Genomic DNA, 25028 nt, shown 5'->3' with positions numbered 1-25028 from the left:
CGTGCGTAGTGTACAAGGTGCATCACGTGGTCATCATCATCACGTGCGTAGTGTACAAGGTGCATCACGTGCTCATCATCATCACGTGCGTGCGTAGTGTACAAGGTGCATCACGTGCTCATCATCTTCACGTGCGTGCGTAGTGTACAAGGTGCATCACGTGCTCATCATCATCATCACGTGCGTGCGTAGTGTACAAGGTGCATCACGTGCTCATCATCATCACGTGCGTGCGTAGTGTACAAGGTGCATCACGTGCTCATCATCTTCACGTGCGTGCGTAGTGTACAAGGTGCATCACGTGCTCATCATCATCATCACGTGCGTGCGTAGTGTACAAGGTGCATCACGTGCTCATCATCATCACGTGCGTGCGTAGTGTACAAGGTGCATCACGTGCTCATCATCATCATCACGTGCGTAGTGTACAAGGTGCATCACGTGCTCATCATCACGTGCGTGCGTAGTGTACAAGGTGTATCACGTGCTCACCATCATTACGTCCGTGCGTAGTGTATAAGGTGCATCACGTGCTCATCATCATCACGTGCGTGCGTAGTGTACAAGGTGCATCACGTGCTCATCATCATCACGTGCGTAGTGTACAAGGTGCATCACGTGCTCATCATCTTCACGTGCGTGCGTAGTGTACAAGGTGCATCACGTGCTCATCATCATCATCACGTGCGTGCGTAGTGTACAAGGTGCATCACGTGCTCATCATCACGTGCGTGCGTAGTGTACAAGGTGTATCACGTGCTCACCATCATTACGTCCGTGCGTAGTGTATAAGGTGCATCACGTGCTCATCATCATCACGTGCGTGCGTAGTGTACAAGGTGCATCACGTGCTCATCATCATCACGTGCGTGCGTAGTGTACAAGGTGCATCACGTGCTCATCATCATCACGTGCGTGCGTAGTGTATAAGGTGCATCACGTGCTCATCATCATCACGTGCGTGCGTAGTGTACAAGGTGCATCACGTGCTCATCATTATTACGTCCGTGCGTAGTGTATAAGATACATCACGTGCTCATCATCACGTGCGTGCGTAGTGTATAAGGTGCATCACGTGCTCATCATCATCACGTGCTCATCATCATCACGTGCATGCGTAGTGTACAAGGTGCAGCGCGTGCAATTGTGTATCGCCCTACGTCATCGCGTTTTCGGTGTGTTTCGTTTTGTCGTCGTTCCCCGCGCACCTCCGAATAGCACGGTTGGCTACGTACCGTGCGAAAGAAGTTCAACATACATCATACACATTCGGCAGATCACCTAATCGTTCTTTTCGCGAAGCCTCATTCTGCTGACCAGCCGCTCAATGTCAAAGGCGAGTTTGCTTAATTGAACCAATCCTGCTCAAACGATGCAACTCGCAGAACGCCGTGTTGCAGATAGCACGTGTAAACAACAACAGCCTTAATGTGTTCATGGGAAGGAAAAGGTATGGGAAGGCGATGTTTCGTTGCCAGTTTTGTCAAGCGATCGTGTGCTCTGTGGGTGTCTGGTGCCACCTGGCGTCTCTCATGGTTCACCAGCATGGAACGCCAAATGATTTACATTTTTAAACATACAGGGTGCGTCAAACATTTTTTTGAACACTTACATGGGACTATCGTTTTTGATGGAAAAAGAAGGGATAGTAACACTGTAACGCGATGACAAAGGTAATGTTTATAGCTTCAAAAAGTCAAAGAGTCTCCCACTTGTTCGCCGTCATTGTCAACACGTGGCCTGGAATCTTCTCCGGGTGATCTCCAGAGCTCGGAGGCAGCAGCACATGTCACGTGGCGTTGTTACAAATTCTCGGAAGTGTTCACATTGTTTTGAAGCACGCTGTAAATAGCGGTTGCTGAGGCCCAAAACGCCAAGCGGCCGGCAACTAACAGCGCTATTAAAGACGCAACAGAAGCGCGTGAACACGTGTCGAACGCGTTCTTGAATTGAGCAAGGTTAATATAGCATACCACAGGGGGAAAGTGGGCATTCCAAAGTGGAACAGTGGGTGAGGAGATGAAGACAGAAACATTTTGTGACCTGCGGTGAGTGGGTGGGTGAGTGTGTGTGAGTGAGTGGGTGAGTAGGTGTGTGGGTGAGTGTGTGTGAGTGAGTGGGTGAGTAGGTGTGTGAGTGAGTGGGTGAGTAGGTGTGTGAGTGAGTGGGTGAGTAGGTGTGTGAGTGAGTGGGTGAGTGTGTGTGAGTGAGTGGGTGAGTAGGTGTGTGAGTGAGTGGGTGAGTAGGTGTGTGGGTGAGTGTGTGTGAGTGAATGGGTGAGTAGGTGTGTGAGTAGGTGTGAGTGAGTGGGTGAGTAGGTGTGTGGGTGAGTGTGTGCGAGTGAGTGTGTGTGAGTGAGTGGGTGAGTAGGTGTGTGAGTGAGTGTGTGTGAGTAGGTGAGCAGGTGTGTGGGTGAGTGTGTGTGAGTGAGTGGGTGAGTAGGTGTGTGGGTGAGTGTGTGTGAGTGAGTGGGTGAGTAGGTGTGTGGGTGAGTGGGTGAGTAGTTGTGCAGGTGAGTGTGTGCGCGTGGGTGGGCGAGTAAGTTGCTGAGTCTTTGAATAAGTGAGAGCGGGAGTTGTTGTGTGGCCTTCAGTGAGAGGCTGAGTGAGTGGTTCAGTGAGTAGGTGAGTGAATGAGTGGGTGAGTAGGTGAGTGAGTGCGCGATTGGGTGAGTGTGTTTATGACCTACAGTAAGTGGGTGAATTGGTGAGTAGGTGAGTGTGATTAAATGAGTGTGTTGCTGTGACCTGCAATTAGTGGGTGAGTGTGTGCATGAGTGGTTGAGGAGTAGGGGAGTGTGTGGCTGAGTAGGTGAGTGTGTGCGTGAGTGGGTGAGGAGTAGGGGAGTGTGTGAGTGAGTGAATGCGTGTGTTGTGACCTGCAGTGAGTGGATGAGTAGGTGAGTGTGTGAATTAGTGTGTTGTTGTGATCTCCAATGTAGTGGTGTCTGAACGTGGTGTGCAGGGTGAGACTGTGGTAGACCGAGTACTGAACACGTGCGGACGACTCGGTGAGTGAAGTTCACATGAACAGTGACCGTGGCAGTCGTAGCGATAGAACAGTGATCGTGGTGACACTGGTTATATTATAATAAAAAAAATATGTAATACTAACTTCATTTTACATCGCGTCATTCATGCCAATTGCATCCCACAATGTTTTTCGTTCATTATATAAAAGGGCCAAATAATATTTATAGCAACTGCCAAGCAAATGAAAACTCTCAGAAAATGAAAACGAACTAAAGGATAAATGGCACCAAAACAAGAAGCACAAACAAAAAAAGTGATGATGAATTTGTCAATGATGATGATACTACGGCTGCTGACGATATCGATTCCACGGAAAGGATATAGGGCAGTATTCAACTTAACGATTTTAAATTAAATATTAATCTCTGCTGTTAAATTCGATATATGCACAAAACAACGCCAGTATGAAACCACCTGTCATAGCCCAAACCATGAATAAAACATCAACCGAGAAGGGTTATGCTTAAAACACACACAGTCTAAATACTCTTTGGTTCTTTCGGTAAAGTCGCGTAGGTAGAAACAATAAAATAAATCACGACGTTTCGATCCCAACACAAGCGGTCGTCATCAGGCAGAAAAAATATAATCCAGCAGTGGAACTGCTGAACTAACGAGAGAGCTGTTACAGCAAGGAGCTGCTGTTCTCTCTCAATTGAGGCTGAGTCGACCTAGGGGAGGCCCAGTAGCATCTCTCATTAGCGCATTAACCGCTGCACTACCGCTCCCCGCACCCGCCACACACACACACGCGTACACGTGTCTGCGCATGTACAAAATGCCTCGCTTAGCGCGACCCCTGGAGGACGCTGATTCGCTATAGCGCCCTTTGTCCTGGAGAATGTGCACGTGCCGACGACACACAGGGGCGGAGCCAGGATTTTGATTTTGGGGGGGTCTGACTTCAATATTGTGAGATATCCAGTGTTCATGTTTTCCAATGGGCGCCACAAAATGTGTATAAAACACATTTTATTGGATTTGAACGCGGAGTTTATCAATAGATCGGAGCCGCTGATGTGGCTAATAAGTTCGAAAGGCTGCCGCTCAAGCAGCCTGCAGGGCAGCACAAGGTGGCAGCCTGCAGAATTTTGCAGCAGCCGGATATCCGATTATCCCAATTACCGACTTTCCCTAAATGTCAAGGGGGGCTAAGCCCCCCACCCCAGCCCCCCCCCGTGGCTCCGCCGCTGCCGACACACCAGTTGACAAGCCTCTCTCGCCACGCATGGGTTAATGCCGTCGTGCTATCACCTGGCTGGTGGTCCACGTCTGACGTAGTGACGTTCGCGAACGCGCCGTGTGAAGTGTTGAATACATTTCACGCAGTCGCAATGCACGAAAGCAATTATTTACAAAGGTCATTTATGTCGCCGAGGGGAATTCCATATGATTCTTAATTAAGTGTGCCAGGCTCTAACCTATTCATTTCGGCAGCCTTGTGTAATGAGTTACAGTCGGACGTAACAATGAGGATATTTACACGATCCAACCCAAAAGAAAAACGATTTTATGATGTTGTAAGCTTGGTTTGTTTCAGCATCATTGGTCCCCTCCAATGATGGGGATTATGAATTCGAATCCTGGCTAGGCTCTGTGGATAACCCGTGGATGATGATGATGATGCATATCATTGCCCCAGGTCACTCATTGCGAATGAGGCCCTATCCCGGTCTCTTGAGTTGTCGTCGCCAGCTTCAAATCACATCCCACCCCTTTCGGGCGACACACGCACAAAGTGTATTGTTGTGATGTTGCCGTTGCGAGTGGTGAACAAGCACAATCAACAACAACAACAAAACACGAACTCATCACGTTTTTCGTCGACAAAAGGGATGTGTAAAAGACGACGTTTCGGACAACGCCCCTTCTATAGCGCACAAAGACAAAGAACCCCCTCCCGTACAGCCTTAAAAGACTGTTGGGGCGAGTGGCACCTATGAAGGCCAGCACGGCACACGAGGGGGTGGGTGGCCAACACCACGCCCAGCCGCCTTTGTCTCCCCAGTGGCGATGTTTACAGATTGTACCAGGTAGTCATTTGAGGCTGAGTCGACCTACACACACACACGTGTGTGTGTAGCGGTTCGCGCACTGCGCCACATTACCCGGCGACCAGAGTTCGCATACTTGTAAACCCATACGGTTTACCCCGTAATTCTTGTACAGGGAAATTACATTTTCAAAACTTGTTTTTATTTGTTTGTGTTTCTCCCTTGTGATGGGACATTGTAGCATGGACGTTGAGATGTATAAGGGCCACGGGGTGACCAGTAAGGTCTGAATTGGTCTGTAATAAGGTAGGGCACTGATAAGGGGTTGACAGATTTGCGTGCCGGCCTTCATAGGTGCTACTCACGCGCACAGCACTTGGCCCAACAGTCTGTTAAAGGCTACACGGGGGATCTTTGTGTGTGTGATGTGGAGGGATGTGGGTCTCAGTGTGGGGAGCGGTAGTGTAGCGGTTAGCGCGCTGCTCTATGAACCCGGCGATCTGGTTTCGATTCCCGTTCACGGCCAACACCAGTGACGATTATCTAAACCGGTCCGGAGCCTCCCCTAGGTCGACTCAGCCTCAAATGGGTACCTGGTGCGGTGTGTAAACATCGCCACTGGGGAGACAAAGGCGGTCGGGCGTGGTGCTGGCCACCCACCCCCTCCTGTACCGTTCCGGCCTTCATAGGTGCTCGCCAACAGCACTTGCCCCTACAGTCTGTCAAGGCTATACGGGGGATCTTTCTCTTTTTGTGGGTCTCAGTAGGGGGCACAGGTGGGGCATCGGCCAGTCATCTCAGTCAGTTGACCCGTGGCACCACCTGGGTCTGCCCCGTGACCTCCTGCCAGCGGGCGTTCGACACTCCACGTGGCCTCAACGTGCACCCAGCCTGGCACAAGCGCCGTGGTGACGGTGACGGACACGGCCACTTTAGTGGCGAATGACGGCAGCAGTTGTCGGCCTCAAGGTCGACTCAGCCTCAAATGAGTACCTGGGAGCCGTGGTGTGTAAACCTCACCACGAGGGAGACAAAGGCGGCCGGGCGTGGTGGTTGGCCACACCCCCCCCCCCCCCTCGTGTGCCGCATGCACGGCCTTCGTAAGGTGGGTGCCACTCGCTAACGGCACTTGCCCCCAAAATTTCCGTTGAAGCCTACACGGGGGACCTTTGTCTTTGCATGTGGTGAGCGTGCGGGGGGGGGGGGCACGCGGAACTCCCGCCCCTCCTGCACCCCCCCTCCTGCTCCCCCCTCCTGCTCCCCCCCTCCTCCCCCTCTCCTGCCCCCCTCATGCTCCCCCTTCTGCTCCTCCCTCCTCCTACTCCCCCTCCCCCCTCCTCCCACCTCCTCCCCCCTCTCCTGCCCCCCTTCCTGCGCCCCCCCTCCTGCTCCCCCCTCCTTCTTACCCCTCCCCCTCCTGCTCCCCCTCGCCCCTTCTGCTCCCCCCTCCTGCTCCCCCCTCTCTTGCCCCCCCCCCTCCTGCTCCCCCTCTCCTGCCCCCTTCTCCTGCTCCCCCCCCTCCCGCTCTTACCCTCCCCTACCACGCCCACGCTTCCACAACGCCGTCACGTGACGCGCGTGCGGAGCCAATGGGCGAGGCGCGTTCGCATTGTAACTGGCGGCAGCAGCTGCTGGCGCCGAGAGGTTGCAGGCAGCAACAACAACAACAATAATAATAATAAAACTTACACTTAAAAGCCGTCTTCATCGTCAACGAACGTTGAAGAGTTTATTTTTTTCTTAAATCAAGGACATGTATATTGTTTGTGTCGTCGTTGATTAACGCACGTTACTTTGTCGTTGTGGTTTTAAACGGAATTCAAGATTTCGCTGGAGTGGTTTTTTTTTTGGGTAAGGGAAGAAGTTGTTGTTGTTGTTGGTTGTTGTTGTTGTTGCCTTCGCTCGCGACTTTTAATGTTTTACCCCAGCCCCCCACTTCCCTGCGTCTTATTGATTATTAATCATCGGTTTAACAGCTAATTGTGTCTAGTTACGTGTGCACGGCGAACCAGGGCCAACACCGGTGGCGATTATCTGAACCGGTCCGTTGGGCCACCCACCTAGGTCGACTCGGCCTAAACAAAAAAAATGAGTTAGCTCTGCGCGGTGTGTTAACGTCGTCAGTGGGGGAGACAAAGGCGGCCGGGCGTGGTGCTTGCCAGCTCACCCACCTCGTGTGCCGTGCCGGCTTTTCACAGGTGCTGCTCGCTAACAGCACTTGCCCCTGCAGTCTGTTACAGGCTACACGGGGGGTCTTTGTAAATGTGTGGGGAGCGGTGGTTGTAGTGGTTAGCGCTATGAGCGATTCCTGCTCACGGCCACCAACACCGGCGACGATTATCTGAACCGGTCCGTGCGCCTCCCCCCTAGGTCGACTCGGCCTCAAATGAGTCACCTCTGCGCGGTGTTGTAAAAACGTCGACACCGGGGAGACAAAGGCGGCCGGGCGTGGTTGCTGGGCCACCCACTCCCTCGTGTGCCGTTCCGGCCTTCATAGGTACTCGCTAACACCACTTGCCCCTACAGTCTGTTACAGGCTACACGGGGGATCTTTGTCTTTGTAAATGTGTCACTAAAGTTGAACAAATCTGGTCTCACGCAGGGTACCCGATTATAAGACGCACCCCCCCCCCCCCCTTACCAACGTTTGCTTTGTAATGCGGTACTGTATATACACATGGACACTACCATTCATTAATGTGTTTTTGTTTTACAGATATGTGTCAATCCACTGCTGGATAAAGGGCTTTCTTTTTCCCCCCCACTTAGTGTGGATCAGCAGTTTTGTCTTTGCTGTGGTTGTCGCACCTGATGACGACTGCTTGTGTTGCGATCGAAGCGTCGTGATCTATTATTTTTCTACCTACGTGACTCTACCGAAAGATCCAACGAGTAATATATATAGGGGATGTGTTTAACCATACTTCACCACGCTGGTCAGTGAGGGTTGGTGAGTAGAGGAGGGAGGGGGTACAGGGAGCGGGGTTCAGATCTCATACGCCACTGATGTTAGCCGTGGTCGGGAGTCGAACCCGTGGACCACCGTGTCTCCTGGCCGTGACCATCACCACGAGCACTTGGGGGTGGTTTTATCATTCATTCAAATTTGTCAAAGTTCGCTAGGCCTCAAAGGTTCTCAATAACACACATGGTTTATAGCAACAGGGTGGTTAAACTTCGTGTTATTTATCTTTCCGCTATCAATAATCGCATGGAATTTTTCATTATATATATATTTTTAAATCGATTATGGGTTTACAGGTCAATATGGACATATCGTAACAGAGGCCTAAATAGAGAACGCTGAAAAGTTGGGCTCGGGATGTCAATGCACAAACGCAGATTAGCGCCTCTGATTAGCACGGTTGGCTACGTACGGTGCGAAAGAAGTTCAACATACATACATAGAAATGTGAAAACACCCCATCATACTGTCAAACTCCAATGGTTTCAAATCTGTGGCGGCCCTCACACTGATGATGCCTCATCGTTGAAAGTGCTCCCCCCCCCCCCCCGAAAATTGGTGAAGAACACTGCTGCAGAGATACAAGTGTTCTCGTCGAGCATTCCGTTGCAGCAACGACGCCGCACGTGCTCACCTTCACAGACGTTTCTCCTTCCCCACCCACCAGAAGGGCGATGTCCTGCGGCGGTGGCGGCGGTGGCGGCGATGGCGGCGGCGGCGGCGTCTTGCTGCTCGACTCTGGCGACCCGCTGCTGCTGCGGCTGCAGCGCTCGGAGATGGCGCTGCTGCAAACGACGCAGCAGTGGGCCTGCCGCCGCGTGCAGGCGGAGCGCGACTACGGCGAGGCCCTGATGCAGGCGGGTGCCGTCGTTGGGCACAGCGGGGCTTGCGGAGAGGGCAGCGAGCTGGCGCAGGTGCTACTTCGTTAGGAAGCCAGCATACCTTTGCTGATCTGGTCAAGCAGCATAAACCATCACCGTGCGAACTCCGGTCATCCCCGCAGCAGCGGCTTTTGGCTGGCCATCGAACAAAGACGGTCGCCGAATCGCGCGCTTTCAGATGCACTTCTTGCGGTCGCTCTTCTGATATTAGGAAGCCAATGGGAGCTATGCACTTTAAAATCATCTCGATTGAAAACTAATTTCCTTAGAACTGCTTTTTGTGTTTGGCTTGCTGTCCTTCCCACACACCTCCGATTAGAACGGTTGGCTACGTACGGTGCGAAATAAGTTCAACATACATGCATAGTAATAACAGTGCACATTCGTAAAAGTGGCATATTTCATCTGTAGATCCCAATGTGCCATCATTGTATGGAAAGCCAGGAAATTAACAGAACGGCCAGAACTAGGCGGGGGGGGTAAAAGTAATTTTGAAGAGGTGAGTTTTCAAGAGAGACTTGAGTAGCTCGAACGATGTATTGTATTTTTACCAAAGGCAAAGCGCTGTTCCATAGTCTTGGCAAAACAGGCACGATCAGCCCAGGAACGGAGGCTTGGCCTCGGGAGTACTTGGAAGGAAATCCGAAGATCTCTGGACCCTTGTTGGAATGTGAACACGGATCAGTTCCCGAAAATATTGCGGGGCTAACCCATTGGGGGCGTTATAGGTCAGCAGTAGGATCTCATAGTGCACGCGGTATTTGACTGGTAGCCAAAGCACAGGCAAATGATGACGTGCGCTCATGAAACGGTGTACACGTCAGGACTCTAGCAGCTGCATTGTGAGCGAGCTGGAGTCTGTCCAGCACATTACTCGGAATCCTGAACAGTTGATGCGCCGTCAGCCATTCCGCGGCTTTGCAGTCATGCCAAGTTCGTTTATTCCTCCGCTATCTAAGACTATCCGCCTCTCCTTGCTCTCTCACATGCCCCTCATAGACAATGGGTGAAAATATTACTTGAATATTACTCTTTTTCCCATTCCGATGACTTACGTGTGCACGTTCACATACGTCATCGCAATGGAATCGGAAGAAAAAATAAAGTAACTTTATCGGTACCGAAGCTCCCACAGGGCCATCTGGGAGGGTGTGTGGCACAGTTTGGTGCCAGCGATCATGCAGTACGGTCATGTCACTACAATTATCTGGGGTGAATAACAGCATCTTTTAAAACAACGGTGCTATGCCTCTCTAAATAAAACTAACTCTGAGCCGCGTGCACGTTCTGAGATTCAGAGATGAACGGGACCCACCCTGCAACTTGCAATCGTCTCGGAATAGGAAACGGTTAAGAGGCGGCTGAAGTATATTTTTGAGGTGCTGGAATAATAGTTTTCTTAAAAAATGTACTGACAATTCAACAATATATATTTTATACTCTTTGGTTCTTTCGGGTAAAGTCACGTAGGTTAAATGAATAAAATAAAAATAAAATATTTCACGACGTTTCGATCGCAACACAAGCGGTCGTCCACAGGCAGAAAAAAATAATAATCCAGTAGTGGAACTGCTGAACCAGCGAGAGAGCTGTTACAACAAGAGGTTATTTAAGGTTATTTATGTTAACCTCTTGTTGTAACAGCTCTCTCGCTGGTTCAGCAGTTCCACTGCTGGATTATTATTTTTTGTTCGCCTGAGGACGACCGCTTGTGTTGCGATCGAAACGTCGTGAAATATTTTTTATTTTATTTTTTCTACCTACCTGACTTTTTCACCGAAAGAACCAAAGAGTATGGATTCCTGCAGTCACGAAAGCTTCAAATCAAGAATACATATCTTAGGCAATTGGTCTTGGGTAAATGAACGAGCTCAACGTCGCTCGCCACTAGCAGCGCGGCGTCGTAACTCCGTCGCCTTACTCGGAGCGACGAGAAACCTCGTCGCCAAAGGGAACTTAGGAGCGCCGCGCCACGCCGCGTTACAACCGGCCCGCAGGTGCTCGCGAGCCTGCTGTCGCAGACGGAGGCGCTGGGACAGGCCATGCGGCGCCGCGCGGAGGAGATGAGCTCGGGGCCCGTGCGCCGTCTCTCCGAGCTGCTGGGCTCCCAGCGCAGGGCGCACGACGCGTACGCCGGCGTGCGCCGCTCGCTGGAGCGCGAGCTCGAGAAGGTACGGAGCGACGCTGGGGGACGCGGGGGGACGCGGGAGGCGCGGGGCCACGATCGCGTGTCGGAGAAACGCCGGCGGATTCACAGTCCTCGTGCTGAGTTCATTTAGTCCAGTGTTTACATCATTAGACCTCCTTTGCCAGTACCAAAATATCATAATAGGGGTTTTACCCTTTTTTTGCGTCATCTGGTCGAGCACCAATTGGGTCGAGGCTCAAGAAAGCCGCCCCTTGGTGTGGACCAATCAGTTTCAAGGACAATGCATATATTATCATAGTATGTTATTTTTTCGCATTTTGACTCAGGTATTGTGGTTGATGCAGACATGAATCCTCGTATAAAGGTTTCAGTTTTGTTGCCAGAAGAAAAAGGGGAAAAACCCTATTATGATAGTCCAGTGTTCTTCGCTAATTTTCAGAGGGGGGCCATTTTCGCCGATAAGACATCATCGGCGTGAGGACCGCCAGACCATTTGAAACCATTGGGGTTGGACAGCAGCACGATGATGATGATGATGGCGGGTGTTTTCACACGTGTATTTTTCGGGGGCCGCATGTCAGGGGCCGCACTAAAGGCCAGCAGAGGCCGCCAGTGGCCTGCGGGTCATGCAATGAAGAACACTGATTTAGTCCGTCGCCATCCCAGCGTAGTTCGCCCCGACTATGTCCGACACGTGGCCCAGTGGGTGCACGTTGGCCGTTCGTTGGAGAGGTTCACGGTTCGAGCCTCCACGGTCTCCCCGGTTAATGCTGCGGGGATGTATCAACCGTAAAAAAAAATACTGCTTCGCCGTGGACGTTAAAAGGAATCCTTCGACGTTAATGGAGAAAAGGGTAGGCCTTGTGTGCTGGCGTCGTGGAGAAAATGTGAGACTAAAAATTGTACCCGCAATTTACTGGCGAAACATCGCAACGTCGCTCCCTACTGCGAATCTACCATGCAAAACATAGCGGATTCGTGTTAGCCTCGTGCTATAAGAATGGCGCGAATACCAAACGTACGAATGATTTGCCGCTTTGATCTTAGTTGCAGTCTTTGCTTAGCCGACGACGACCAGTGGAAAGTCAACTGGGAGATGCTTAGTTGGGCTCCTTTTCTCAGCTTGCCAATTCTCGCCTGCAGGTGACCCGCACGGAACTGGAGATGCTGAAGCTGCAGTACAGGCAGCAGGCGGCCGAGCTTAACTGCGCTCGGCAAAAATTGCTGGATGTTTCCTCCAGAGGTCAAAAAGTTCCGCACGATTCACATCACGACGAAGGTTGGCACGGAAATCTCCCAGCCAGTGCTCAATTATTCACTCCAGCCACTCGCCTCCTTATCACTACTACCTTGGTTTTTTGCTCCAGCGCACTTCACTCGTTGATTGCTTCACCCGTGTTGAGGACACGGTCTCCAAGACTGAATGTTTTGTCCCATCCATTACTGTGTGTTGATCACTCACCCACTCATCTACTCACCCACTGACGCACACACTCACGTACTCGCTGCAGGCTGCTACAACACACTCTCATTCATTCAATCAAACACACTCGCCAACTCGCTCACCAACTCGCTCACCAACTCGCACACTGACGCACCCGCTCACCAACTCAATACACTCACAATACGCTCGCTCAACCCACTCTCTCATCCACCGCAGGTTGCAACACCTTCGCTCTCCGCGTCTCCCCTCGTACTGCTTGACGTGAGAATTCTCAACTCCAACCCCTCGCCCTCACGATCCTCTGACCCCCTGACCATCCCCGCAGGCCCCGTGGGGGACGGAGAGCTGGAGAGGGCGGAACGCAAGGTGTCACGCGCCACGCGTCGCCTGCACTGCGCCCACAACGAGTACGCCCTGGCGGTGCGGGGCGCCCAGCGGCACGCGCAGAACCACCGCGACAGCACCCTGCCCTGCCTGCGCGACTCCCTGCAGCTCTCCGCCCACGACAGCCTGCTGCTCCTGTGAGCTGTACGCACGCAGACGCACACGCAAAGGCAAAGGTGCCTCCCCCACCCCCCCCCGTATAGCCTCAACAAATTGTTGGGGCAAGTGCCGTTAGCGTGCAGCGCCTATGAAGGCCGGCACGGCACACGATGGGGTAGGTGTCCAGTACCACGCCCGGGAACGCATCTACCGCATGTGCTCATTTGAGGCTGAGTAGACCTGGGGGAGGCCCATAACCGATTCAGAATCGAACTCGGATCTCCGGGTTCATAACACAGTGCGCTAACCCTTGCACTACCGCTCCCCAACATGCACACGTCTACACTGTATTGTGCTACTCTGGGTGGTGCTGTGCCATGTAATGCTGCATTGTATTGTGTAGTGTTCTGCCATGTAATAATACACCATGTAATGCTTTGTTATACTATCGTCCAGCGCTATGCCACACTGTGTCGTGGTTTGTCACCGAATGCTATTCTTGGCTTTGTAGCGCTATGATTTATTGCACAGTGCAAACCTATGCGGTGCATTGCTATGCGGTGCGTTGCTTGGGAGTGGAGTGTTGTGCTTCGTGTGCTATGCCGGGGGTCGGTAACCTGCGGCTCTGGAGCCGCATGCGGCTCTTGACGGACCGCTTTGTGACGTTATTTGTGAAGGACCGCACCTTAGTCACCGCGCGGTGCATTTGGCGCCTTTTGATCTATTCATTTTTTTTATCGAATTCGAAACAAATGGCTCTTGTTTTTGTTATTATGGTCGCCGACGCCTGTGCCATGCCCTGCTATGCTGTGCGAGTCTTTACCCCGTTTGTGGCTATGAATGCGTGGTCGAGAGAAATTGGTGCCCCTTAGGGTGGGGGAAAAAAATGTAAGAGGAGAGATTCATTCATATGGCTATTAAAAGTGGATTACTTTATATCCGCACTCAATTCAAGCAGTTAGCAATTGATTGCTGTTGGACACATAAAGTAATTGGAACCGCTAAAGTCCTGCCACCTCAGGAGGTACCGACAAGTGAAACATCTGGTCTGGACGCATACACTAAGTAGTATCCCATACGACGCCCTGCTTTGCAATAGTAGCAGTAAGCATCTTCTTTGGTTCTTTCGGTAAAGTCACGTAGAATGAGAATAAAATAATAAATTGATAAAATAAAATAACACAATAATATTCTCACGACGTTTCGGCCACAACACAAGCGGCCTTCATCGGGTGAAGGGACGAGACTGTCTGGTAGGACAGCGCTCCAGCGCTGAACCAAAGAAGATGAATCATTGCAGTCACGAAAGCTTTAAATCGAAATTTAGCAGTAAGTACTCATTTAATGCGGTAGATGCGTTCCTGAAAAGTGCCGTGATAAGAGAGAAAAGCTTTCAGCGAAAACCATGTACCCCATAAATAATGCTAAAGTTTTGCGAGATACGATGTACTATTACACGCACACAGTGAGATGGCGGGACAAATAACCGATGGTACGACGCCGCATTGCTGTATCATTCCGCGTACTGCATCGTACCGATCAGCCGCGCAGCTCAAGAAAGTAGTTAGAAACCACGTTATAACGGTGCCCGTTCCGCGTTGTAACGGTGTGCGTTACGGGTTGTGCAAAAAATGTTCCCTAATGGAAGAACCGCGTTTTAGCAAAAACTCGTTGCAGCATGAACAACCGCTCGTTAAGCGAGGCATTACCGTACACTATTCCCTGCTGAACTGTCGTGCACTATTATGCCCTGCCATGCTGTACCCCGCCGTGCTGTGCCGCGCTGCGCCGCACCGTGCCGCGCAGGAAGGAGGTGCTGCTGGCGCTGCTGGAGGCGAGCGTCTCCGTGCAGGACGACGTCGCCACCGCTCACAGGGAGATGCGGGCCGTGGTGATGGCACTGGAGCCCAAGGACCGGCTTGACGAGGGTCCACGCCAGCACAGGTGGGGGGCACGGAGCTCACTGGCTCGGGGTGTGTAGCAGAGGGCATGCCGCGCGGGGCTCCGGGTAAGGGTTACAGGCATTTGGAATGGTGCATGGGTTACTGGGCATGGGTTACGAGGCACGGAGTATGGGGCATAGGGCACGGGGCATGGGTCACTGGGTATGAGGCTCATGGCTCATGGCTTGGAGCACAGAGCTTGGGCCACGGGGCAACCCTAATAACGGGGTGTCTACCCTCTGAGCCACGCGATGGCACCTCCACACAGCAGTGGGGTTGACGTGTCTGTGCGGCACCTGTGTGTGTATGCGTAAGGCACGGGAGCCCACTGACGGTGAACTTTGACCTGTCCCTCCCGGCGGAGCAGGAGGGCCTGCAGCCCGAGCAGCTGGTATGCACCCCCCACACGGCGGACGGCCTTCAGCACCGGTGAGTAGCCCACCTCTTGGTCGGCTCAGCCTTGAAAGTTTGTTGGGCATACAGCTCACGACACGGCTCTCCGGGGCGCGGTGAGGCGGCCCAGCGGTTGTTGCAGAGGTTCGCCATTCGAATCCGCCAGGCAGTCCTGGTCAATACCGCACGTGCGTCAACCGTAAAATACACGTCGTCCAATTCACAGTGGACGTTAAAGATCTCGTGATGTAATTTGGGGCAGCGTAGGAGGGGCGAGCGGTTAACTCCGTGACGTCACGGCCATCGCTGGCGCGGTTTGAACTGCGGCCCAGCTGGTCCACTTTTGGGCGGACGAACCACTGGTAGCCGGCGCGCTTTTAAGGCAGATCCTCTGATTGTCTCGGTCTCCTTGCCAAATGGATCCAGGTTCTGTCCTGATTAAGAATTGTGTGGAAACTGGCGTGCAACAGTGTCCTCGTGTTAATCTGCGTCCTCCATGGAAAAGAAAATGTAAAAAGATATTTGGTTCCCGGATTGGCTGCATCAGCCACTTGTGTATGCACAAACCGTGACAATCATTGCTGTCCACGGAGGACCATCATACTCGACCTCAAGGGATCCCAGATGATGGTGAAGGCCTTGGAATTGGGCCACGTATAATAGGATTTACGGGGCGAGAGGGCCGAGGATGAGAGGGATGTGACCCTAATGCCATTATTGTTTGATTGTGTCTGCAGCTTGCAAGAGATTACCGCCGACCTGCACAAGATGAGGGCTGTTCTGTCGCAGCACAAAGAGAAGATGCGCGGATTGGAACGCGAGGTCGTGGAAATGTCAGCGACGCAAAATTGCCGAACCTCGTGAGTGTGCGGAGGAGAAGGTTCAGTACCAAATGCGAGCACACAAGTACAACCCCAATGTGTATTTACATATAGCAGCGTCAAAATGTGGCCACATCTCAAGCCGCTGTAAAGACACAGTGCGCTTGATTATGTTGGAGAGAGTGAGATACCGCAGACTCACTACACTTGAGAACTTGGTTTAATCACCAATCAATCTATGTGAGTCTCTGTATGAGCCACTGGTCACCCCCGAGACTTGAGAACCCGGTGTAATCACAGGCGGTCGCCTGGATTTCAAACCAGGATTTCAGCGGTGGCGGCTCAGCACTTTTCGAGTGCCTAAAACGCGGCAAGTTGGCAGAGTGGGGAGCTTGGGGTGGTGCATCTGCCAGTCATCTCAGTCAATCAACCCATGGCTTCTGCGTCTGTCCTGTGACCTCCTGCCAGCGGGCGAGCCTTCGACGCTTCACGCGGCCTCCGAACGAGCCTAGCCTGACACGAGCGCCGTGGTGATGTCACCGCCGCCTTGTGGCGAACGGCGGCCGTTGTGGTTTGTTTTTTGTTTGCGCTGCGTGAGCCCCGACAGCGTCGCGCTGCTCGGAAAGAAGCACGAGCTGCAGGCGCTGTGGCTGCGCAAGTACGAGCTGCAGGGCGCCGAGATGCAACTCTCGGCGCAGAAGGAGATGCTGGAGCAAGCGCTGGGCGGGATGGGCGACGTGGACCCCACCTGCGCCTCCTTCACTCTGCCCCCTGCCGCCGCCGACAACGACAAGAAGAGCCCGGTGGTAAAGCGCCGGGGGGTCCCCTCTTGCGCGTCAATCGCGAATTGTACGCGAGAAGTACGGACCACGTGTATTTATTGTGCACGATCGCGAAGCGAGTTTTAACTTGGGTGTAGTTATGTTAACCGATTAGGACTCACAACGTTTGTCCTAGTTTGACGTTGTACTGTGTTTCATGAGCAGTTCCCCGCTCCCTGGCGTTTACCAATCCACCCTGACCAGCACGGTGAAGTGTGATCAAATACCGCTTTCTCCAAAATATAAACGGTGCACTTCCCCCCCCCCCACATTTGAAATAAAAAGCTGGGAGTTGTGTGTGTTTGTGACCAGATTTGACACCAGGCACAGGCTTTTTGGGTGCATCTTACTTTCCAGAGCATCTCACAATCCAGAAAATACAGTCACGCCCCCTCCACCATGACCCTCATCCGCTCTGACCAGCAGGGCGAAGTATGGTCAAACAACCCCCCTGATTGACACGACACAGGGGGAAGGCAGTCGTCCAATAGTGGATGGACAACAGAGTGTGCACGTGGGCGTGTTGGTGTCTCTGACGCTGTCGTGTCTTCCCCCGTGTCTCGGACGCTCTCGTGTCTCCCCCCGTGTCTCTGACGCGGTCACGTCTCCCTCCGTGCTACGCAGCCCGCGTGGAGCGCCGCGCGGCCTCTGGCGCAGCAGGACTGGTTCCACGGCTCCATCTCCCGCCTGGAGGCCCAGGAGCTGCTGACGGGCGAGGGCAGTTTCCTGGTTCGCGAGAGCCACGGGAAGCCGGGGCAGTTTGCGCTGTCGGTGTGCAGCGGCGGCGCCTGTCGCCACTTCATCATCCAGACCGTGGAGGCGAGCACGACATCAGGGCCCCCCGCCACAGCAATGTGGAATTTCCAACATCGGTGGATGGGGACCAGAGATGCACCCCCCCCCCCCCACCCCCCATTGCTCGTTTCATCAGAGAGACTGATTCATGCACGGTGGCACCATCATTGTTATGGTCAGCCATGATCTATCGACTGCTGGATGAAGGCTTTCTCATTACTTGTGCCATAATGACACACTTGGCAGTAACTTTCATCATCATCATCACGATAGCTCGTAGGTCTCCACTGGACATGTTTTCATTTGTTTCCACTGTAAAGCCTTGATCATTAACAGAGCTTCAAGTTTGTCTAGGACAGCCTCACCCTTGAAGTATCTCCTAGATAAGATCTGTCTGTTGGATGAGTCTTGCATTAAACAGCAGCGGCTCGAATTGAGGCAATCGTGGGTTTAAACAGATGGTGTCCGGGAGTTCACCAATGAAATTCACAAGAGAAAAATCGCAGTAAATTTTGTTTCTGCACTTAACATGGGTAAATTTCAGCTCTGAAAATGTGTAATATATCTGTATGATTGTCACGTGATGGGCAATACTTTTTTTATGACAGATCGGGTGGGACAGTGCTGTGCCATCTACTCCGGTGGCGCTGAGGTCACTTGAAGTGATCTCAGAGACAGCTCTATGATATCCACTTCTGTGGGCTGCCCTCTAACATTAAGGGCCATACTGCTGTGCTAGAGATCCGACTGATATTCGCCCTGGGATAAATCTTTGAGAAAACAAAGGCATCCGCTCACAAATTATGTGATCTATAGTTGGTGGGTGCAACAAGAAATGTGACGGTTTATTTGGTTACCCGCCTGCCGATTGCAAATACTTGCCGATTTTCCTACCTACCCACATACCCACATAACTGAATTATTAAAAAAAATTAGCAGTACAACAATCCATATTTTTTGGAGGGTTAGGCCACATGGTATGCAGTTGTATGCTGCCAGCCATTGTTAAATTTAGTTACGAAAAGTCTTAAGCCACTTAAAGGAGCTTTAACAATTCAAAATTGTCATCAGTCAATTGGGCACGGTCTGAATAATACCTTTGTGAACTTGGCAGTCTCGTCGGTTGGTGGCGGGTTGACGACGAGAACTTTTGGTGTTGAAAGAAAATATTGTTTTAATATTTCCCCGCAGAACCTGTATCGCTTCGAGGGCAAAACGTTCCCCACGATTCCAGGGCTCATGGAGCACTACCTCTGCACCCGGCAGCCCATCACCAAAAAGTCGGGCGTCATCCTCGGACACCCGTGCCTGAAGGCAAGGATCCCGACCACGTGTGTGTTATATAATAGGATAATACTGGTATGAACGAAGTTGTAAGCTGAGTGTACCAGCCTGCAATAGATTAATGTGTCCGTCCGTCCGTCCCCTTTCAATACTTTAACGAAGTGAAATCTCGTGCTGTTGGGTGTAAAATCAGCAATAGACAGCGCAGAGACTTGTCCTACCAGCCCACCCTGCAGGGACCTGTTTATTATTATTGTGTTGTATTCCCCTGATAACAAACAGGGTGGTCTAAATGCAAGGCTTAGTTGTATTGAAATAACCCTTGTGAATGAAATGAAAACACAAGAAACAGCAGCCGCTGTTTGTCACTATGCGGCGGTGATGTCACCACAGCGCTTGTGCCAGGCTGGGTGCACCTCTTGTGCCGTCCGCCATAGGTGCTCGTTAACAGCACTTGCCCAACAGCTTGTGAAGGCTATACAAGGGATATTTGTCTTTTGCACCTTGAGCCACGTGAGGTGTCAACAACGCGCTGACAGGTCACTGGACAGAGCCAGGTGTTATGGTTTGACTCAGATGACTGACAGAAGGACCACCTGTGCTCCCTACTTTGCCAACTTGAAAAGCCAGGGCACCCACAAAACAGACACCTCCTCCTCAGCTAAACAAAAACTGAAGTGTGACTGACAGCGAAAAGTGCATGCAAATCGTCCAGATCTCACGTACCTTAATAAGTATTACCAGAATACAGGATATCAGTGTTCTGCACTAATTTTCAGAGGAGGGGGGGGGGGGTGAATTTGCGCCATTAAGACATTAGTGTGAGGACCGCCACACATTTGAAACCATTGGGGCTTGACAGCATGGTCGGGGTGTTTTCACATGTTGCGTGTTGTGGGCCGCACGTATGTCAGGGGCCGCACCAAAGGCCACCAGGGTCCGCCAGTGGCCCGCGGGGCCTTGCAATGGAGAACCCTGCTGGAGACAATAACGTGTCCTGCAGGGCCATTGTGATCAAGCCATTCCTCTTCTACTTTACCCATGATTAACACCCCTCTCCATTCGTCTTTGAAACAAACATACCCACCGTCTCTGTACGGCGCGTTGAGATGCAGTGGCATTCAGACGCCGCTGTATAAATCCACACTGCGATTGTAAATCGATTTTAAGTCGATGGATCGATGCATCGGTAGACGGCTGATCGTTACTCTTCCTCCCCCTGCCCCCCCACCCCCGGTGCCTGACAAAACGAGGGGAATGTTGCTTCACCCCGCGCAGGATAAGTGGCTGCTGGAGCACGATGATATCATCCTGGGAGAGAAGCTGGGCAAGGTGAGCGTTTTTTTTAGCGCGCTTGCGCTACGAACCCGGCGACCCGAGTACAATTTCACACTCACGGTCAACACCGCTGACGATTGTCTGAACCGGTCCCGGGCCTCCCCTAGGTCAACTCAGCCTCAAATTAGTACCTGCTGCCGTGTGTAAACATTGCCACTGGGGAGATGAGGACAGCCGGGCGTGTTGCAAGACACCCAACCCCTCGTGTGTCATGCCGGCCTTCAAGGGTGCTTGCGAGTAGCACTTGCCCCAACAGTTTGTTAAAGGCTATACGAGGGATCTTCGGATAATTCTTGGGAGTTGATGGTGATCTACAGCTCCAGAAAGGTTCAGCACCACTGGTTTATCGAATGATATATAATGTAGATATAGAGTGGATCACATCATCTCTCTGGCCTCTCTATGTATGTGCTACGAAGAAGGTCCATTGCCCAAAACGTCACCCATTACACATTTTTCCTTTTAAGGCCACGGTGTTATTGACGAATGTGTTGCGTTTCTTCGCTAAATGTGCTTGTGAACGACTGCCAACGCAGCAGCAGCTGCAGGAGCAGCAGCATCACCAAGTAATCCGTTAATGGAATGTAACACGCTGTCCTCGAAAGTGTTTAATTATCAGCATGGGTGTGCGTGACCCGCAGGGAAACTTCGGAGAGGTGTACGCCGGTCGCCTGAAGGCCTCAGGGGTCCCCGTGGCCGTCAAGGCGTGCCATGAGAACCTGTCGCAGGACCTCAAGAACCGGTTCCTCATGGAGGCCAGGTGAGGACCTACGGTGCGTGGTAGAGAGACGGAGTGCGGGCGCGCGGGCAAAGGGCTAAGGGATGAAGTCCATTGGGGTTGATAAGGATGGCAGTGAGCAGCCTCGGTAACGCAGAGTTATTTCTCTTTGGTCCCCTCGGATGTGCAGTGCACTTGGTCCGTCATCAATCCATCATCCTCGATCTGTCGATCAGCAATGTCAATTAATCGAATCAATCATAATGAAATGTCCATCGACCCATCATAATCATCGATCGTCACCATTGTCCCAAGGCTGTGGTATGAATTGGAAATGTTGACCACGCGCTCGCCTAACGTGCGGAGGTTGCCGTTGTGCGGTGTAGGATCCTGAAGCGGTACAACCACCCCAACGTCGTGCGGCTCATCGGCGTGTGCACACGGAGGACTCCCGTCTACATCGTCATGGAACTCGTGAGAGGCAGGTGGCGGCATTCAGAGAGAGCGGCCCCACACGCTCCACCTCCTCGCCCCGGACGTTATCCGCAGCGGCCACGTTGGAGCGTTGCAGCAGCGGTTAGCGCTAATCGCCGCACCGTGTACCCGACGACCAGAGTTCGGTTCCCCGCTCAAAGTCAACACCGGCGACGATTATCTAAAACCGGACCCGTGGTGCTGGCCACCCCTAACCCCCTCGCGTGCCGTGCTGGCCTCCATAGGTGCTCGCTAACGGCGCGTGCCCCAACAGTTTGTTGAGGCTATACGGTATGAGCGTCTGCCTCTGTGGTCTACAGTGGCCGCCTTGGATGAGCTGTGCTCATCTCGTGTCTACATCCCTGAGCCAGTGTTGGAAAAACACCGCGCCACTGGGGCGGGTTCTTTCGTTCTCGCGTCTGGAACGACAGCGATGACCGGACGTGAATGTGCGTGCGCACAGGTGGAGATTTCCTGACGTTTTTGCGGAGGGAGGGCAGTCGGCTGTCCGTACCACAGCTGCTGAATTACAGCGAGCAGGCAGCTGCAGGAATGGCTTACCTGGAAAGCCACAATTGCATACACAGGTGTGTATTGTTGTGTCGACAGGAGGCTGGTACGGGAATGTACGAAACTAAAACTAAACTATTTTTAGTTTACCAGGTAAGGCCCCCGCTCCTGCTATGCAGGAGGTCGTGGGGTCGATCCAGACCCTGACGCTTGTTGCTTTGGGGTTTGCATGTTCTCCCTGTGGACACGCGGATTTTTCTCCGGGCCCTCCGGTTTTTCCCTCCACATTTAGAAACATGCCTATAGAGTGTTTGACTGCTATAAATTTCCACATCATAAGCCACTTAGTTGAGCTATCATTTGTGGCCAGGTCTCTTCTGAAAAAGAGCTTTTTAGCTCAGTGGGCCTCGCCTGGTCAAATAAAAATAGTTTTAGTTTAGTTTGTATCGGAGCCGGTGCTGCGGCAGTAAGCGCCATTTGTGGTGTGTTGTGTGGCGGGGGGCGGGGGCGTCATGGTGACAGGGACTTGGCTGCCAGGAACTGCCTGGTGGGCGAGGCCAGCGTGCTGAAGATCAGCGACTTCGGCATGTCCCGGCAGCAGGCGGACGGTGTCTATTTGGCGACAGGCGTCATGAGACAGATCCCCATCAAGTGGACGGCGCCGGAGGCGCTGCATTACGGTACCGGCGCCATCATCGGCAAACGAACGGACGAGCGTTTTTCCGTCTTGCGAATGGTTTTTACATGTCTCTGTCCATCCACGTGCCCTCATCCTGTTATTTAACCCCCGGTGTGAAGGCACATACACGACCATGAGCGACGTGTGGAGCTACGGCATTCTGCTGTGGGAAATCTTCAGCCTGGGCAGCTCCCCATACCCGGGCTGGTCCAACAAGATGGCGTGCGAGCAGGTGGCCAGCGGTGAGACGCGTGCTCGCGTGTGTGCAGAGCGACGAGCGGAGGCACAGTGGTTAGCGCACTGTGCTACGAACCCGGCAACCAGAGCTCCATTAACTCTCACGGCCACTATCGGTGACGAATACCCAAAACCGACTCTCCTCCCGCGCTTGATGATTTATGATTGACGATTTTGACGATGGATTGATGATGATGACGATGATGCTCCTTGGCACACTGCAGGCTATCGGATGCCACCCCCAGCAGTCTGCCCGGACGGCATCTACAGCCTCATGCTGCGGTGCTGGGAGTTCCACGCGGAGCAGCGGCCCACGTTCACAGAGCTGCACCGCGAGCTCTCGCTCATCACCCGCAAACACCACCACCAACACCACCATCCACAACACCACCACCAACAGCAGCAGCAGCAGCAGCATCCATACCAATAGCAGCAGCAGCAAGTGTAGCAGCACCAATAATCATCTGCAGTATTGCCAATACGAGCAGCAGCACAGGCGCCAGCGTCAGCAGTACCAACAGCATCGGCACCCGCAGCACAGTATAGCGTCTAAGTCAGTTCTCTAAGCAGCAATGGCATTCAGTTTGTAAACAGATCTTCACGTTTCACATGAAGAATAATACCAATTTACCACACCAGATAGCGACAACATTCGAGAAGTGGTTGGGAGTTTATAATAGCCATGTTGGGGGCAGCACCACTGATTTCCTGGGATCAAGTCTGGATTTAGACCACCTGTGTAATTAAACTAATTTCGTCAGGATTAGGGAGGCAGTGATCTCAGCCTGGTCACCGATGATTGTACGAAAAAAGGTATGGGCACACTGGCAGACAATTTGAGATTAATGTGTTTTTTTAGTCTTGTGTAATCCACCAACTCAGTCTGAATCTCTGTAAAAATAAAGTTAAGGCCCGTGCGCTAAGTATTGTTGCAGAGGGGGCCTCTTTATACATTTGCTTATCCATTCACTGGAGCAGTAATTGTATGGGGATACATATTTTCCACTAAACATACATTTTAATATTTTTTATTGTATATTTAAGATTCTACTATTTATCCCCGTTTTGATGCAGATTTTATTTTTAATAAAATCAAACTGGAAAATATAGGCTGAGTTAAATATTTTATTCGGTTTGGTGTTTTGGCGATAAGTTTTGGTTCATGTGTAGATACAACTGCTCAACCTAAGTTATAAATGCTCTCATACTTGCACTGTCTTTGTACTGTTCGCTTTTTGGCGTTCTCTGGTCTGACACTGGTGAGACTCGGCCACAAATAAAACTGTTTCTGGTGTAGGTAAATTTCAAAGACAATGCATATATTATCTGAGCATATATTTGTTTGCATGTTCTACCACAATTACGTGTGGTTAATGCTGACTTGATTCCTATTTGGTGTTTGGACATCTTAACACCTATTTTTTTACCAAAAAGGGTAAAAACCTATTATTTAATTCTTCAAATCACTTTGGGTGCATCAGTCTCAAGTAAGGGGACCGCAACTTAAATAAGAAAGATAAAAACCTATAATTGTATTCTTCAGATCACTTTGGTTGCATCAGTCTCAAGTAAGGGGACCGCAACTTAAATAACAAGAAGGGACATTTTTTTCGAATTTGGTCAAAAAACTAAAAACCCGTCAAAATTTCATTATCCGCAATGCACTGTGTGGTGAACACGAGATGGTCGTGGTCACTTCGTAAATAACGTCACGAAGCAGTCATTGAAAGAACGGCTCCGGACTCGAGTTTCCGACGACCTGAACTGAAGGTCCACGTGGTTTGCTGCCCTCTAGCGGTAACAGAGCGGACCGCGTCACCGCTTCTCTCTCGGCAGAGGCAAATATCGGTCGCTGGTGGGTTACGCTTAAAATCACAATTGATTTAGGGTTGGGTTTAACGCAACAATACGAACTATCTATTGAATATAGAATCTACGTGACAGTTTAAATCGAGCGTAGTTTCAGTTATGTCCGGTCATTCGATTGCTGAAATGAACTCGTTGAATGCGGTAATGGGCAATAGACTGATGGAAACGTGTTACATCTGTGGGACACGAGTACAATCG

The 25028-nt window shown here is 51.7% G+C and overlaps 1 protein-coding gene across 5 annotated transcripts; it reads left to right on the top strand.

Moving 5' to 3' along the window:
* Positions 1 to 6590: 6590 nt before the first annotated feature.
* On the top strand, positions 6591 to 24068 carry LOC116953491 (tyrosine-protein kinase Fer-like). 5 transcript variants are annotated; one of them, XM_076075165.1, is made up of 19 exons: positions 6591 to 6877; positions 7397 to 7523; positions 8659 to 8905; positions 10870 to 11043; positions 12165 to 12300; positions 12791 to 12986; positions 14755 to 14892; positions 15207 to 15320; positions 16022 to 16144; positions 16704 to 16911; positions 17551 to 17745; positions 18913 to 19035; positions 20284 to 20337; positions 20985 to 21103; positions 21448 to 21542; positions 21999 to 22122; positions 22583 to 22725; positions 22844 to 22966; positions 23186 to 24068. In XM_076075165.1, exons 3-19 carry the CDS (start codon positions 8666 to 8668, stop codon positions 23389 to 23391), a joined length of 2511 nt encoding a protein of 836 aa, XP_075931280.1. In that variant the 5' UTR covers positions 6591 to 6877; positions 7397 to 7523; positions 8659 to 8665; the 3' UTR covers positions 23392 to 24068. The 5 variants fall into 5 exon arrangements, with proteins under 5 accessions (XP_075931280.1, XP_075931281.1, XP_075931278.1 ...); XM_076075166.1 differs by having other exon boundaries at positions 6592 to 6877; positions 12165 to 12264; positions 22568 to 22725; XM_076075163.1 differs by having other exon boundaries at positions 6592 to 6877; positions 22568 to 22725.
* The last annotated feature ends 960 nt before the right edge of the window (positions 24069 to 25028 follow it).

The sequence above is a fragment of the Petromyzon marinus genome, chromosome 52 (assembly GCF_048934315.1).
Source record: "Petromyzon marinus isolate PM22_M1 ecotype Great Lakes invasive population chromosome 52, UKy_Petmar_22M1.pri1.0, whole genome shotgun sequence".
Classification (NCBI taxonomy): Eukaryota; Metazoa; Chordata; class Hyperoartia; order Petromyzontiformes; family Petromyzontidae; genus Petromyzon; species Petromyzon marinus.
Note: the sequence above shows the minus strand (reverse complement) of the source record. Positions and strands in the feature narration are given on the sequence as shown.

Coding starts and splice junctions, on each gene's coding strand:
- LOC116953491 (XM_032973743.2), top strand. CDS start 8,666: ATGTCCTGCGGCGGTGGCGGCGGTGGCGGCGATGGCGGCGGCGGCGGC. Junction 8,906..10,869: donor AGGGCAGCGAGCTGGCGCAG/GTGCTACTTCGT, acceptor ACCGGCCCGCAG/GTGCTCGCGAGCCTGCTGTC. Junction 16,145..16,703: donor ACGCAAAATTGCCGAACCTC/GTGAGTGTGCGG, acceptor GCGCTGCGTGAG/CCCCGACAGCGTCGCGCTGC.